We start from the raw sequence: 17,221 nt of genomic DNA, 5'->3' as shown, positions 1-17,221 counted from the left end.
CCCCCCCTTCCACAAACCCATCAGGAAAAGAGGAATCTATTCAGCGCGGATCCTCCCTTGTTCCCCCTATTTTAAGTGTAAGCACACCCACGAAAGCATGTAAGCCAGCCACTTTATGCCTTTATTTGGTCAGGTTCTGGTCAGCTTATCCCTAACCATCCAAGCTAGGTCACAATGGGTAGCCGCTGTAGGCTGGAGAGTTCATGCACACCTCCCAGCACTTCAGACAGCCCCTTCACATTCTCTCATCCCTAGCCCCTTTGGGCTAGGTCAATGGGTTCTACCAGTAAATTCAGGAGTCCACTCAACTCCCTTTACTTCTGACCAGCCAGCCCTTCCTCTCACTCAGCCCTAGCACCCATGGGCTAGGTCATTGGGTGCCAGTGGAACGTGTCCAAACTTGGCCCATCTCTTCATTGCTGCAGTTCCTCACTTCCACTCATGAGTGGACCCGAATGGTTCCTTTGGTGGTTGTTACCTGTAATGGCTGAAAGGAAAGTTACACTGCAGCTGGAGTGGCCTGGGGCAAAAGCCAGGCCAGATAAATGGGATGATTGATAGGGGGCCAGGGTCTGCTGGCTCCACCCAGCTAGAGGCACAAGGCCATATGCATATGAATGGGAAGATAGGTAAGGTGTGGAGAAGATAAGATGAAACTGGAATGTTTTAAAAAGGGTTATGTGTTTCGGATTATGTGTTTATCTGAATGTACTGTGGATACTGAATGTTTCTCCTACCTAGTGTTGTAAAGCAGACCTAAACTTATGATAGAAATGAATATTGGGTATTAAAGGCTACAGAGAGGGTGTAACTCTGTCTTCAGCCAATACTTGATTGATATACTGAAAGAGAAACTAGGATTTGTCTGAGGGAATCATAGGCTGTTTGAATGCAGTAGCCCTCAGTACAGAGTAGGGATTTAGGTCTAAAACCTGAGCCCCACCCATAATTTACATTTACCTAGAACTGCTGAGAGAACAGAAGATTTGCATTTGAAGGAAGGACATGCAAGAAAAAAAAGTGACTGTTTTGCTTTTTTAATTTGAGCAAGTGGTTAGCCCTTGGATGCGTGGAGGCAGGAAAAGTATCGTGACTGCTTCGTATTCTCACCCATACAAGTTTTAAACTAGTGTAACGGATGTTTCCTATATCACACAAGGAATAGATACCCTACTGCTCTGGAAGGGCTGTCAGAGAGGGAATTTGGCAATGTGGGTTCTCTTCTGTTTTGCTGCTAACTAATGCTTTGACCCTTTATGTCACATAAGGTCTCTTTTGTTACTCCATTTAAGATTAAGGAATTAAAGTAACTTGTTCTGGGGGTGGTTCCAGACAGAGACTTTATAACAGAGGATTTTGTTTAGGTTTGGTTTGTTTTTTGTTGTTGTTTGTTATTCAGGTTTTAAAAAAAAACAAACAAACCTGGATCAGCAGTTTAAAGTGATCCATAAAAAGAGACTGTAGCATCAATCATTATTATCAGAACCTCCCTTAGATGAAAGGAGACCTATATAACTTATTTTACTAATACAGAAGATTACTTAAAGGGAGGTATATGCGTGTGTGTGTAAGAGAGAGAGGGAACAACAGTAGGGAGAGAAGGAGAAAGAATTTGCTTTGTTATATTATGAAATTACACATTGGATTCTTGATAAGAAAATTTGACGAATAAATGGTTTCTAAACATTTATCTAAGCCTCCAGTCATTTATTAAATAATAGTCTATATTAGATTAATGCTGTGATTGTCAATTAAGTGAAAAGCTTTTGGAGCTGTTCAAGAACCAGGATACCTTGAGAAAATGTCATCTCATATCCTGTTCTCAGGTACCTTTAACATTCTTAATTTCAAGATTACTTTATCTCTTTTATCAGTATTTTAATATGAAAGTGTTTTCAGGTTTTGTTTGGGTTTGGATTTTTTGTTTATCTGAAAGGAATTGAGGTCATTAACATCTTTTGATTTTACTTGTAGATGGCTTTCTTTTTTTTATCCGAACTTTTAGAAATTATATATAGATATATGTGCTTTAATTAATAAAGGTTTTATATAGGATCATCTTCTGTTACATAGGATATTTTATATCTATTGTCACCTGAAAACTTCACCAAAGATATATGAGAAGCATAGGTTTAGTATAGTTGTAATTTACAGGAAGAATAAGCAAGTGTTTCTTAAAGATGTTACCTATAATTCCCTTTAAGATAAACTTATTACTTTGGATTTCAGTCAGCAAACCTAGTAAGTGTTTCTAAATTTATTTGCCTTTATGGTGAGATCTGGATTAGTATTTCATTATCTTTTAAATATAAACTGTTTTCCATTGAAATAAATAGCAGTTGCATATTCACTCTGATATATACCCTGAAAACCCTTTAGCCATTTATGTGAAGAAATTTATTATTTTGAAAACTGAAAATATAGAAGGCTTTCAGTTTTCATTCCTCAATGGCTTATCTATTTTGGAAGGAACAATAGAAATTGCTGCTTATAAGGCCTCTTTTTGTACTCGGAGCACAAAACACCTATCTCTGTTTTCATTTCAGGCACTATTGGGCCAGGAGGATACTTTGGTCAGTTTTCATGAGTAATATTGCACTAGGTACATTGAGTTGTTCCCTCATAATGTGTGTTGAATTTCTTACTATCTCCAAATAATCTTTCAGCTCTAGAAACTCCATGTTTTTGTTAATAGAATTAGTTTTCCAGCTTTTCTGTGAAGTGGATGATTGCATTTAGTCGTAAGATTTTTCAGGAACTTTCTTTTTTAAAGATTTCATTTAACTTTAGAGGTATGAAATGAGAAAGTATCACTGTTTTATGTATATTTGGGTACTTTTCCAAAATCACCTACTTTTGGAGATAATTTAGCAGGATTACATTTAATAGGCCATAAGTAAAATTACAATTTTTGACTTTAACACTGTGATTTCGGTATGTATGAAATAATAGTGTTGACTGGATTTCAGCAAAACTTTGCTCTTATTATCTACTTCTCTCATTTTGAAAATGTGAGAGATCTAGATATCATGATTAATATTTAATACAGTTTAATATATTTTGATGTTTTTAGCAATAGAGACTATAACATTTAAAGTAGCTGTATAAACCAAAGTAGAAGAAAAAGATAAACTATTCCTGTTCTGCTCTAAATACAAGAGTTCTCTTATGTTATCCAGATATGTCTTTGGAATGTAATTTTAAGTAACAAAGTTATGTATAAGTTATTGTCATATCACAATAACATTAATAGCAGAAATTTTAATTTGAATTAGAATGTAATAATGAGTTGAAATAGGTTTAATAAAATAGGAATTCAGTTATTAAATATAGATAGCTTATATTTAAACATAATGAACTAGAGGACATTTTCCCATAGCACTCCCTACCTACAAATTGTATTGTGCCCATTTTCCCATCCATATCCCCCACGCAGTGGTAAGTTGTGTAAGGGCAGCGGCAACTGCGTTTCTTTTGTGCACCATCATTTCTCTGGTGCTTACCTTCACATTTGGCACATAGAGAGCACAGCACTATTTGTTGAATGGTTGAATTTATGAATGAATTATCCACGTAGTTTTAAAAATGTACTATCCACCTCAAATGTAAGGTTACATCTTACTCAGCTTTATGTAAGGCTAGAATAATATTATGCTAATTATTCAGAGTTAGAGTTTAAAGGGACTGAATTGGTGACATTTCTTTCTTACCAAAAGTTCTGTAAGGAACTTAGAGTGTTTAGAGAAAGGCAGTCATTCAGATCTCATGGAAACTTTATTGTTAATATTGCTGTAAATAAGTAGCTTTCCAGGCTTACATATCAAGATAGTGGCATTTGGGAATAAAACACTTGATCTCTACTAACTCTCAGATTGGTGCCCAAACCACTGTTCAAACATGGCAACTGTGTGCATGTTGTTCCTTCTGTTATCATCAGCACCTCAGAACAGTATGTGTACTCCAACATCAGGATTGGGTGCTTGTTGAAATATTTTACTTCCTGACTGTGAAAAATGGGTGTTGGTATTGTGGTGTTGATAGGTATTTATATATCTTTTTTTGTCTGTAGATGGCTGTATAAACCTGTTGCTATTGAGTCGATTCCGACTCATAGCGACTCTATAGGACAGAGTAGAACTGCCCCACAGAGTTTCCAAGGAGCACCTGACGGATTCAAGCTGCTGACCTTTTGATTTAGCAGCCATAGCTCTTAACCACTATGCCACCAGTCTTCTATATATATATACATATATATAATTTCAATGTAATGATGGCCACATACTGAGTTATATTTAATAATTGTTGAAATGACAAATTACCTATTAAAAGTTTTGATTATGAGTAGATTTTTTTGAAGATTCAACTTTTAGGTTTATAAAAATAATTATGAAATAATATTTTATCATTAGAGGTTCAAAAAATCCCTCCCAAAGTCTCTTCTATTTAATTGTCAGAGAAAGTATAAACTTGTTTTTCCTAGAACTTCCTGCTTCACTTGTTGTCAGCACAGTTTTGTTCACATTCAACTGATTATTTTGTGAGTTTTTAAAAAAGGCAATCTGCCTTAATGTGTAACTTTATCTGCTGCACTGGCAACGTTGTTTATTTTGTAAAACAAAGAATGGAAGGCTTTCTTTAAGCAAAACTACTAATTATTTCCACAAAGCCTAAAGTTTAGCTTGCTGAATTTATTTTCCAATTATATTTTAAAACGGTGTTTGTTGAATAAGTAAAAATCTGTGGATGTGTGTATGTATGTATGTAGAGTGCCTTACTGCCCTTGATCTTTGCCTCGGTGTTGCATTAACCTCAAGAGAACTGCATGGTTATTAGTAATACTAATATTCATGTCAGCAGCGCTCAGGCGCTATGCCCATAGGCTAATTTACTCGGGGGAACCGATTTGTTGAATTTGGGCTTTAAAAGGGAATGACAAAATACTCAACTTGAAAGTGATCTGCAGGTCGCGTCTCAGATACTACTTAAGTAATAGAGATTCTTCAGTGTGTGACAGTTTGATTTCCACTGAAGGATAGGCACTTGGGTAGTCCTCTTTTTGTCATTTAATATTCAAATGAGTGTGGTCTCTGACGTTCACACAATGATTTCTTCGCGGAGCTCCTGGTGCCAGCCTCTGCCTCTGCAAGCGCATCGTATCTCTTCCCATTTTGAACTAATTGGTGGGGTTTCAGCGTTCTCTGAACCCGGGCTGCCCCTCTTCGCAGTTCCAGGACGCTGATTTGTGCTGATGTCACCACCAGGCTGTTGCATTACAGCCTCACGGCCTCAAGGTACCTCCCCCTGAAACAGCTCGCCGGCTCCCAGACAAGGCAAGGAGTAAAAGAAAAGACTGCGAAGTTAAATCACCCGAGGGCGTAGCACCGCGGTAATAGAGAGCTGGGAGCGCGGCGGGCAAAGGGGGGGGACGTAGGAGATGTTGCCCAGAGAAAGAGGGCGTTGCTGGAAGCGCCCCGGCTCGGGAGGATGTCGGCCCGGGACCGCGCTGCAGTGAGGAGCCGGGACAGCGCAGGAAGTCCCTGCTGGAGTTCTGCTGTGCCTCCACTGCCACCTCTGTCTCTCTTCAGCTGTAGCTAAAATGAAGGCAAAACTGCGGCCACAGTTGGACAGTTTCAAAGGACAGTAGTCTCGATCTTCAACTGAATGTGAATTACGCAGCCTGTGCCTTAGAGGAAACCGCCGCCAAGCTCTTTGCTGCAATTGCCTCAGGTGGAATAAACCTTCTTAAAGGGGACCAGATAAGAATCTTTGGAAATGGCTTTTTTATTTTTATTTTTTAAAGGGGAGTTTGTAATACACCGTGCTTTCTAACTGTTTACTTAAAATGGTTGCTGGATTGTACTGGCCTGGCTGTCCAGAAGTCTGATTTTTTTTTTTCCTTTGGGTAGTTCTGAATAGCCTCGAAGAAGCTTAATATGGGAAGAAAAACTGCCTTTTGAATCAAGATTATTTATAGCTACTCCCCCCAAAAATAAAATTTTAACTTTCTTAGAAATTGTAAGATTTAACTTATTTTTCCCTGAGGATTTGTGCTGTGCCTTCATCTGAACAATAGGTGGTCCCTGTGTCTGTCTTTTAAGTTTCTGAAACATAGTTTATTTATAAAGGAGATGGAGTTTTACAAGCCATCCTTCAGTGGATTACAGTTAACCAGAGGTCTGCCAAAATTAACCTCCAGCCTGCTAGAATGCTTGTTTTTTTGGAGTTTTAATCTGAATCTCTTACATGCAAAATTAAATTTAAAAGGGAAATGGGCTGACAAAGGAATGTTCTGAGTGTTTGAGCCACTGTTAAATGTGTGTGTGTTTTGGAGTTTGTGAAAGGGAACTTTGCGGAGTTGGGGGAGGCAGAGGAAGGAGATTTCTGTTCTCTGTTCTTAATGCACTTTATTTTTTTTTAGAATCATTCTAAAAACAGCCAGGTGAAAGAATAGTTGCATTTATACTGATGCACTGATGATGACCTAAACACCTCATGTATTATGACAGATATTATATGAACATGTGTCTTTATGCTAAGGACACTTCGTAGTTCAGTTCAGAAGTATGCTTTTTTAAAAAATGCTTTGCCTTATTTCTTATTTACTGTGTCAAGAGCTGCAATTTTTGTTTTAACTATCTACAAAATGGGGAAGCCACTCAGCAGACCAGACTGTTTACGTCAGAATCCCCCGTGTGTAGGGAAGGGTGAAGAAGAGGAGGACCTAAACATTGAAGACTGTTATGTGCCACAGCGGTCAATCTATGATACTGTTAGACTAAATGAACAGATAGATTCTGGTTCAAAAGGTAGCCTGTCTTCCAGGCATTTTACAGATCGGACTTTACCCTACAGTCACAGAACACTGGATGTTAGTTCTCTATGCTCTAACGGTGCCCTTACTTCTTCCAGTGTATTTGAGTTGAGAGGTCGTGAAGCTAACAAACTTGATGAAAAGATGATCTTTGATGCACTCAAACTAAACAGTGATATCATTCGAACCGCAGGATTATCCAAAGCCAAATCTCATGCAGAAAAGAAAGAGCATAGGAGGTCATGGCGAATGTTTGTTCCGGCCAATTTTATGGATCATGCAAACAAAAGTGAAAGCTCATTTGTTGAACCTACTGATGTAGCAGATGCAGTTATCAAGGCCAGCAAGTACAGATGGGGTACTAATTCTCTGACTTTCGAGGAGGACGACTCTGGTTTATGCAGCCCTCCAGCAGAGAGGGAAGACAAACAGGGAATTTTAACTGGAGACCAGTCACGAATTAGAAGCTTGTCTTCTGCTGAAGATATTCATATAGCAGAGCAATATAGACCCTTCTTTTCTGTTAATTCCATTAGTGAACAGAAAATCCCCTTGCTTTCCTATAGAAGTGCCCATCCTGATGAAAACTTCAAAATGATTCTACATGATGTTTCTCCACTAGAGGAAGCAAAATGTGTAAATGGTCAAAGGAAAATCCATGGTGAAAATAGATGCCTGCAGAATGATTTGGAAGAGAGCAATGGAGAGTGTGGCCCATTAGTTATGCTAAGAGATGGAGAAAATGAGCACATTTTTGAACCTGGAGAAGAGAAGTCATATGGATCAGGAGAATCTAAAATCACAGTACAAAACAGGCAACCTGTGAAAGATTCTTCTCAGGATTTAGATCTCTATCACACAGATCTGGGGAAGAATGATGTAGATTGTGATAGCACAAGTTTAATAGAAAATGTAACATTGTTGACACTGTATGATTCAGAAGAATCCAACATAGCATCTAAAGAGGAAGTGGAGGCTCCACTTTCTGCCCAGGATATGGAGGTGATCCATATGAAGTACTCCCCGAAATTCATTCCAGTAAGAAAGAAAGCAGCTCCCAGAAAAACAAGGGCTCAGGCAGAACTATTGGACACAGTCTGCCATGGCTTTCAGTCAGTCCAGGTAATTAATGGAAATGGGAAACTCTGAAATGCCAGAAGTTTGTGGTTCTGTGAGCAAAGTGGCCTCTAGTGTTTCTTATAATGATCAAATTCAGTCTTCTATTTGGAGGTTTGACTAGCACTCTGCAATATGCCAGTTATTGATAAACTGGTCATTATAACAAACTGATTAGGGGCCATTTTTGAGAAGATTGATTATTCCCAGCTGTTTAGGGTCCTGTGCAGATGGCTAGCTGTTCTTCCTCATTTAAAATGCCTCCACTGTCAATTTATATTAACATTGGGCTTTTACACAAATAGTGGTTTAAGACACTGCCATTTAAGGGCAGTTATATTAGATTTAGTAGGCTTGAACAGACTTATTCATGAAGGTACAGTGTTACATTGTTGTGGTCTGCAAAGTACTCTACCCAAATTAAGGACTTTTTAAATGTCCTGAAATTTTTCTCTCAGTAGCTCTTCACGTGGAAGTAGAGAAGTTATTGTGCTGTATTTTGCAGTCATTATAGCTCTTAACTTTTTGTGAGTGGTGAATGAGGTAACAAACTAAAGGGTGCAGCCTTGTAATACGTAGAGGTTGTTTGTCAAGGCTGTAATTTTTTTCTTCCCACTCCGATTGAAGTTCAGCTATTTTGGTACTTATACTAAACTCTTCTGGTAAACTTTGTCTCAGAGGTAATTTTATTTTATTTTAAGCTTCTCTTTATGTGCTTATGGGTTAGATTAGGGGGAAGAAGTCTCTCTTCATAGGTGTTTTGTTACAACTGAGAGATAAGGAATCTAAACAATATTACAAAAATTCTTCTTAGTCCATGAAATAATTGCTATAGTCAACGATGACCTTTCCTTGAGTATGCATTAAAAGTTTAATTAAGAAAGTACCTTTTTTTTTCTATAAAGGATTTTGCAGTTTATTTGTAGAAAGTAATTAAACTGTTAGGAGTATATAGATTCCTTAATAGTTTTTTTTAATCCTCAGTATATTTTTTTGTAGCACTTTAGAAAATTACCACAAACTCACTGTCTGAGGCCTCTGATATACAACCTAAAGTTAATTTCTTTAAAACCAGGATCAGAGGTTAAGGCAATTTATGAGGATATTAGATTAATTTTTATCCTGAAAACTGTATGAGAGGGAGAAGAAACCTTTATTTACCCTGAATTTTTCTATACCATACAACGTCAGGGAATTAAGAATTTAGCAGTTTTTCCACGTACCCCATCCCTTTTTTTTGGTAAGTAGTAAAACATAGCCACAACTATTAGTTCCTAGAAGTAGTGACTTAGAAGGTGGTATAGAAAAGAAAGAGAATCAAATTCTGTCCTCACCACCTTGCAGCAACTTTCTGTTGACTTTTTAGGTAAATTATAACTTTTAAAAAAATTATAAACACTTCTTATGACTTTTCTCAATGATTTAGGGAATTCTCATAATTTATTTGATTATGTGTAACTGATTTTCATATGTATTTAGTTTTGTTATGCTGAAATAATTAGCCAGTGTGGAAGTTGTCTATGTGGATTATCTGTGCAAGAAGCAGCTTGGGCTCTTAGTTAGGAAGGGACTTTTAGAGGAAATGATCATTTATTTGTTTGTTGTGGCTTCATTTATTGATTCATTTAGTAACACAGGAGTATCCTACATGTTAGGCCTTGAGCCAGAGTCTGGACAGTTTGTCTCTCGCAGCCTCTATGTCTTTCAGAATTATTTTCCATAATGTGCCTATAATTTTTGCTTAGGTGGTATTTTGATGTTTGCCTTTATTTGTTCTCACATATTGTGTTGAACTGTCCTGGACTATTGATATATAGTACCCTTCAGTATAATAACTCAGAACCCCAAACTTCTCTTATCTATCTGAAACTTTCCTTCCTTGGTTAAAATAATTGATTTTCCTTGTGACATCCTTCAGTCCTATATTAAAAACATTTGTATTATCTAATAAGGAGGTGATGTCATCTATCCCCAGAATTATCAGCTAAGAAGTTGACGTCATCTACCCCCAAGATATAAATATAATTTTCTATGCTGATGTTCATACATTCAACAAATAATTGTTGGGTACCTATTACGTGTTAGGTACTGTTCTAGCCCCGGGGTGTAGAACTACAAGGAAATCAGACAGAACTTCCTGCTTTCAGGAACTTACATTTTAATGTAACACATTAAATTCTTTGCCCATTGTAGGCAACTGGGGGGGCCATATATTGGATAGGTGGAGAGTGGGGGAGAGATGGGTTGGAAACCTACACTGGCAGTGTAGGCATAGGCAGCAATGATCAAAGAGTAACCAGAGTTGTTCTGTTGGGAATGCATGTGATCAGGTCCACAGAATGAGGCCTCCTACTTAGAAGCCTATTGGCATATTGATTGGCATGGAGGGATCTAGATGTGTCGGGATCCATACTATTGCAGTGCATGCCTATATCGTATCTCCTTTTCCTATTCCTGTTTTTGGCTCACACCATGTATTTGGCGTCTTGGCTCGCCTCCTCTTCTTGTCAATGATTCTACATTTCCAATTTGAGCCTCAACCTTCAGTTGCCAGCAAGCAGCCACCATCCTTAGTAGAGTCTATAAGGATTCTTTGCACATCTTGGGCCCATCTTATCATTTTGCTCTTTAGCATTTTCCATAAATCTTTTGCTAGAGTTAAATTGGGACAATAGGAAATTTTTAGTGCTATGATAATGAAGCAGTCCACTTAGAATTACATGTATTGAGAATATCTTTCTTTAATATTTTTGAATGATTTTGACAGTACTCTGAATTTATATTTAGTCTACTCTTGCTGTTATTCATATGGTAGCTATGAATAGTTAACAAAAATTATCTTTACTTCTGTAATAATTGATAGTTTCCAATACCTGATGACTAAAAAATTGTTTATTTTATATTTGGTGGTTGTTAGAAACTGTAATTCAAATCATTATTGTTATTCTAACTGCAGGTATTCCAGAAAGAAGAGATTGAACCCTTGCAGGTTAAACAGCAAGATGTAAACTGGTTAGGTCAAGGCCTTATTCAGAGTGCTGCTAAAGGCACCAGCACTCAGGGTCTGGAGCATGACCTTGACGATGTCAACGCACGGTGGAAGACCCTCAACAAGAAGGTAATATTCTTATACCCTTCTTGTTTCTGTTGATTATTATTCTCTAGGATTTATTGTGACCATTAATCATATTTATACTAGTTAAACTCTCTAAGTGTGTCTACTTTTTTTTATCTTGCTGTAAACTGGAGGCCCCAAACTCAGATGCCAGCAGGAGCTAGGTAGGGAGCATAAGTGAAAGAAGTGAGCTGGGTGAAACAGGTCACTTCTCAACTTTGATAGAGTGAAGTGGGAAGCAGCCTATGACCATGGCGCCATGTTGAGAGAGTACACACACTTCTAAGGGTACGGTATCTACTTTGCTCTAGCAAATCATTGCCACGTAGGGATGTTGGCTCACTCTTGCGAGATAGCCTGCTTATTTTCAAAAGTACCTGGAAATCTTATTTTTTATGTGAAAAATTCCAATTTTCAAGTGCTGGCAACTAATTTCACACTGTATAATAGGTCAACGCTGTGCAAACCAAAGATACTCTGTCAGCCCTGGACTTAGAGTTTGCCACCCCCACTATAGACCTTTAACTCTAAATATTATTTTTAAGAAGTAGGTCCTACCTATCCCTGAGTTTCCAAGAGAGAAAATGCTGGAAGTAGTGCTCCTCTATTTTAAGGAAATAATTCTGAGACATAGTGACAGTTTTTCCTGTGACATATAAATTATCAGAATGTTGTTATGGGATGGCAGTGTTGATCTTTTGTTGTTTTTCTCCCTGTATTGAAATCTGAAGCAGTTTCAAGTCTTAAAACTGTATTTATCATTCTTTAAAATCCATTTCATATTGTTGTGCTTCTTAAACACACTTCGAATGCAGTGTCAGGTGTAAATATATTCCATAGTGCTTAAAATATCTTGCCAACTACTTTTTCAGTCGAAAAGGAAAAGATCTATGAGAAGGGCAATAGGATATCTCTATGTGGGTCACAGAGACTCCATTTACTAGAAGACAAAGGCCCCAGTTTGTTGAAAAAGGACTCTAGAGCTTGGAGCAAGCAGAATTTAATCAAATACTTTAGAGTTATTTTGCCTAGTAAAAGGTAATTCTGATTCTCTCTGCTATCATAGATTTTTTTTTTTTTTTTTTTTACATCTTAGTCTTTTCATCATTATTTCTGATATTCATGAGTTGGAAATAAAAAATGAGTACTGGGGATAATGATGAAAATGACTAATGCATTGTGTTTTTCAGTAACGTGGAAATATTTTAATCTTTCATTGCTAATCATAAACTTATCAGATATTTCCAAAATCTCAAAGATTCAGTCTTCTACATTGACCGTTTGGGATGGTAACCTTGTTTTCGTGGCTTAGATGCTACAGTTTGATTCCCTTCCACCTCTGGCCTGCCTCGTATCAATCCTTTGGGTAAATTTTAAATGAAAAGGAAAAGATAAGTTGTGACCAAGTGGGAAAATAATCATGAAAAGTGGCAGCCGATGGGCAGATTTCATTCTCTTATGAAACAACCGAATAAGTTGGAGCAATGGGAACTTTGCAGGTGGCTCAGCGAGCGGCCCAGCTGCAGGAAGCCCTGCTGCACTGTGGGAGGTTCCAGGATGCCCTGGAGTCCCTGCTCAGCTGGATGGTGGACACTGAGGAGCTTGTGGCCAATCAGAAACCCCCGTCGGCCGAGTTCAAAGTGGTGAAGGCCCAGATACAAGAGCAAAAGGTAAGTTAAGTGGTGCTTGTGTTGTATTTCATATTAAATTTTAATAATGAGAACATAAATTTACCTGGTGACTGTATTTATATTAATAGGATATCCTGGTTAACTTATCGTTGCTGCTCTAGACATTATTCTGTTAATCATTCAACAAATATTTACTGGACCAATGCCATGAGTCAGGCACTGTTCCCGGTGCTGGGGATACATCAATGAATAAAAAGGATAAAAGCTCCTCACGGAGTTTAAAGTCTAGTGGGAAGGGAGGCACAGGTGGAGAGAGAGAGACAATAAACAAAGTAAATTAAAAAATTCTGATAAGGTAGAAAGTGACAAATAAAGCAGGAGTGGGGGATAGAAATTAGGAGGTGACAGAGCAGGGATTGGGAGACAGGAAGTGCTAGAGTGGAGGGAAGGGTGGTGTGCAGTTTTAAATAAGGTAGTCAAGGAAGGCCTCCCTGAAAAGATTTCATTTGGACGTTGTTCTCTTACATGTTAGGTTGATCCATATGAAGACTGCCTTTTCTTTAGGTCAAATATCAGCCGTTTCTTATGGTTCAGTCTATATTAAAGAGGCAAATATTTGCTTCACCTATAGTAAGGAATATACTGTTGTGGTTTTTGACACTACTAAAAAGGACCAAGCTGGGAAGACACACTCTTTAGAGGGATGGCAGCTACTTCTTGTGACCATGTACAATTTCTGGTCGGTGTCCTGGTGGTGGTCAGTTATGAAGCCTTTACTGATATTATCCATACTGTTTGTCAGCCATGACTTGAAATGACATAAGGGAAGGGCCTAACACACAGCAGAGTGGTAAATTTGTTTCTCCGGTGTGAGAACTTTAAAAGGAAGGGAGAGGAGTAAAAGGCTTAATTACTACAATCAATACTGTCTCTCTGAAAATTCTTTGTTGAAAACTCCAGCATATTGGGAAATTACTACAAATAGATTTAGAGGTAAGGATTAAAGAAACATAACTGGAAACACATTGCATTCATGTAATTATTAAATAATATCACGATTCACAATTTAATTTAAACCTGTTATTCTTTCAGAGTTGATCTATTATGTTTAGCCAGCAGAAGCTATTTGTTGATTTTGCTTTCTTCATTGCTAGAGGCCTTCCTATGAAAGTTTGTCAAAATTGATCCACTTAATTGCTTCTCTGCTGAATAAACCACCTGTTTTACTTTGATTATATGCCCTTGTCGAGAATGTTTGTTTCTTACCCTTCTTTGTAAACATATTCCTCTTACCTCTTGCTTAGGGTGTTTTGATCTCAAAATGAAAGTGAGAGAAGACTCTTTTAGTTTGTTACTTCTGGGTAACTGTCTAATCTTTTGTCCTTTAACTATCAGTCAGGACCAGATTGAGGAAGTAACAAAGTATTTAGTGTCTTATACCCCTGTGCCTTCTTCATTGCTGTTAACACAGTACCTGTGTTCAGCACTTGTTCATGAGATATTTGTTTTAATTAGATTAAAGCGAGACAATCCTGAGTTCTGGCTGGCTCTATCAAAGATTCCATTCTCAGCTTCTTGAAATACTTAATTAAAATTAAATTGAATTTTGTTTCTGCTACTAAATCCTGAAATATTAGTGTTATTTCGCTGGCTTTGGAGATTTCTTACATGCTTCACCCTCTGTTCCTTTTGGAAATGATATTTAAAGGCTCAGTCTTAGTTTTCATTCTCATAAAGGATTTTAGGAGGTAGTCCCAACTAGTAAAAGGAGCCAGGAGACAGAAGACTTTGCCCCTAGTTTTAGCCTCACTAACTTTAGAACTTGGGAAAGTTATATACCCTCTCAAAATCTCAAATTTCCTGTCTATAACAAGTTATTTAATGTGAGAAAAGGCTTTGAAAACAATAATGATTCATTATAGTCGTTTTTATCTCGACAAGGGCATATAATCTTTGAATGGTTAAGGCATCTCCATTTCATTGTAATAGTGAGATTGTGCACTTTCCTTAAAGTCAGTGGAGTTATCCTAAAAAACACCTTCTACCCCGATGTTTTATACTCATAAATTAATAATGAAGAGATTAGTGGTCTTGTCAATACTAGTTTTGTCTACTATGAAAAGTACCCACCACAGTGTCTAACATAATGAATCTGAATTTATTAAACAAAATGAGTTATTTTTTAAATCCCACTTCTCAGATACTTTCATATGTGTGTCTGTGCAAAATACACATGTTTGTCATACATCAGAAGTACTTAGAATACGGTGTCCTTTATGTTGATACAATTATTCCTTTTCCTTTGATGGCATTTAATGTTTTGTCTCAAGCTTCTTCAAAGATTGTTGGATGACCGCAAGTCTACTGTGGAGGTAATTAAACGAGAAGGAGAAAAAATTGCTACAACAGCAGAACCTGCAGATAAAGTGAAGATTTTGAAACAGCTGAGTCTCTTGGATAGTAGATGGGAGGCACTGCTTAACAAAGCTGAAACGAGGTAACTGAAATACTTCCCAGTTGTTTTGAATGAGTAGCATTGACCTTAATACTGATTTTGTATTTTGGCAATGCTTTTCTTCAAATTGTTACTGTCCTATGTTTATTATGTATGTGAACATAAGTGGCAAGGGCTGTGGTGGTTCTCTCTCATTCCTCTAATGGTGATTGATGGCTTGTAGTCACCAGATATATCCCAGCTCTGTGTCTTGAGAAACCCATATATCTCAGGGAAAATCATTCATTTATTACATAGTTATTGCCTGCCTACCATGCATCGGGCACAGAACTAGACCTTGGGTTATGGGAGGTGACCTAAACAGATCATTCCTGCCGTCAGCTAGGGTACAGTCTAGTAGGATTTATAGCCATTGGAAAGTAATGAAAAATGGGATGAGTGTTTCAGTGCGAAAGTACAGGGTGCTGTCGGTGCATACAATAGGAAGAACCTGATCTGAGGGCAGGGAAGTGACAGCTAAGCTATGTTCTAAAGGAAGAGTAGGAGTTAGCTAGGAAATGAGGCAGGTTGAAAGTCCTCTAAAATTTATGAAGGACAGAAAGCCAAGAGCAGGGCTCCACTGGGCTTTTGCTCTTGGCATTATTTTTATTACGAAATCTTGACCAACGTTTCCTCATTTTCTGCATCAGCACCGCATTGACCAGTGTTAAGTAGTAGCTATACTGAAGTATAGCCACATAAGCTGGTTGGGTTGAAAATAAATGAACCATGAACAGAATGAGTGTGTTCCATAAATCCCTACCTTCTTTGGAACAGGAATGGTGACCAGAAGGATTTGTGTAATCTCAAATTATGGAGTAGAGTTAACTCTAATTTTAGAACCGCAGAATGAGGTGCTTCTGAGGACACAAAACTCACACATTGTCATTTAATATGTGTTAACAGACCAGTAATTCTCCTGTGAAATGCCCTAGTGCATTATGTTCTGGCTCCCATGAAGCTTCTCGCAGTATTTTTTAAATTTTAATAAACAAATAAATATCTAAATCTTTTTGCTTTATTACTGTATCTAGTTTTCTTTTCCTAGAATGTTCCTCACAGTGGTATTAATGGAGGGTTGTAGGTCATATGATTTACATGCAAATTTACTACTCACAATTTAAATCATGATAAATTATATCTAATCACAAAATAGTTATTTCTACTGATTGTAGATGATTGAATATTTTAATTTAGAAAAAAGTCATAGATAGTGATGATCCAGAAGTTAAAAACAAGATAGTAATTATATTCCTATTCTTTTCATAATCAAATGTATTTCAACTGAAAGTTTCTCTTACATATCTGTACATGTATATATAGTATATGATATAATGGAACAGAAATTATATTCAATAGCATGTGCCAATTGTCTATAATTCCCTTTGTCCCCATAGAAAGCTAATTTGTCAAATCATGTAATTCCCTCAAAATTAAACATGATGAGAAGTTAAGACAAAAACAACTCTTGGTCCCAGTAGAAATGATTTATAGACTTTGGTAGTGAATCAGGTACTCTGTATGCAGACCAGCAGTATCCCTTGCCTTAGAAAAAACCTGAGGACAGTGGAAGCAGGTTTTTACTTATATGGATACCTCTGCAACTGAGGAAACCATGTGTTTTCAAAAAACATTTCAAACTACATTAGAAGTAAAAGTCCAAGAAATATTTTCCTCTATTCATGGTATTTTAATCCATAAAAGATTGTTAAGTATTACTACTTTTGGAAAATACACCTTTATATATTTATATATACTTTTATAAAGTAGAAATCACTATTCTACTGGAGGGAAAAGCTATGTATATTCTTAAAAATTTGCATCCAGTTTTGACCGTTTGGTCAAAGCAATCTCAGTAACTGGTGCTCTGATTGAATTAGTTAACACAGAAGCCTTAAAACAGCCTAGCACATGGGCGGAGGGCTGTGGGGACCATGGTCTCGGGGAACATCTAGCTCAATTGGCATAACACAGCTTATAAAGACAGTGCTCTACATTCTACCTTGGTGAATAGTGTCTGGGGTCTTAAAAGCCTGTGAGCAGCCATCTAAGAT

General features: G+C 37.3%; 1 protein-coding gene across 1 annotated transcript in view; it reads left to right on the top strand.

The window, feature by feature from the left end:
- The window catches only part of DST (dystonin), a 515,142-nt gene that overhangs the window by 420,027 nt on the left and 77,894 nt on the right, over positions 1–17,221 (top strand). Inside the window, exons 56-58 of the mRNA XM_012558529.2 lie at positions 10,884–11,045; positions 12,542–12,712; positions 15,004–15,170. Of these exons, the coding sequence (XP_012413983.1) occupies positions 10,884–11,045; positions 12,542–12,712; positions 15,004–15,170 (500 nt within the window). The remainder of the gene's footprint in view (positions 1–10,883; positions 11,046–12,541; positions 12,713–15,003; positions 15,171–17,221) is intronic.

This window comes from Trichechus manatus, unplaced genomic scaffold, assembly GCF_000243295.1.
Source record: "Trichechus manatus latirostris isolate Lorelei unplaced genomic scaffold, TriManLat1.0 scaffold00172, whole genome shotgun sequence".
Taxonomy (NCBI): Eukaryota; Metazoa; Chordata; class Mammalia; order Sirenia; family Trichechidae; genus Trichechus; species Trichechus manatus.
This window is presented reverse-complemented; position numbering and strand designations above follow the sequence as displayed.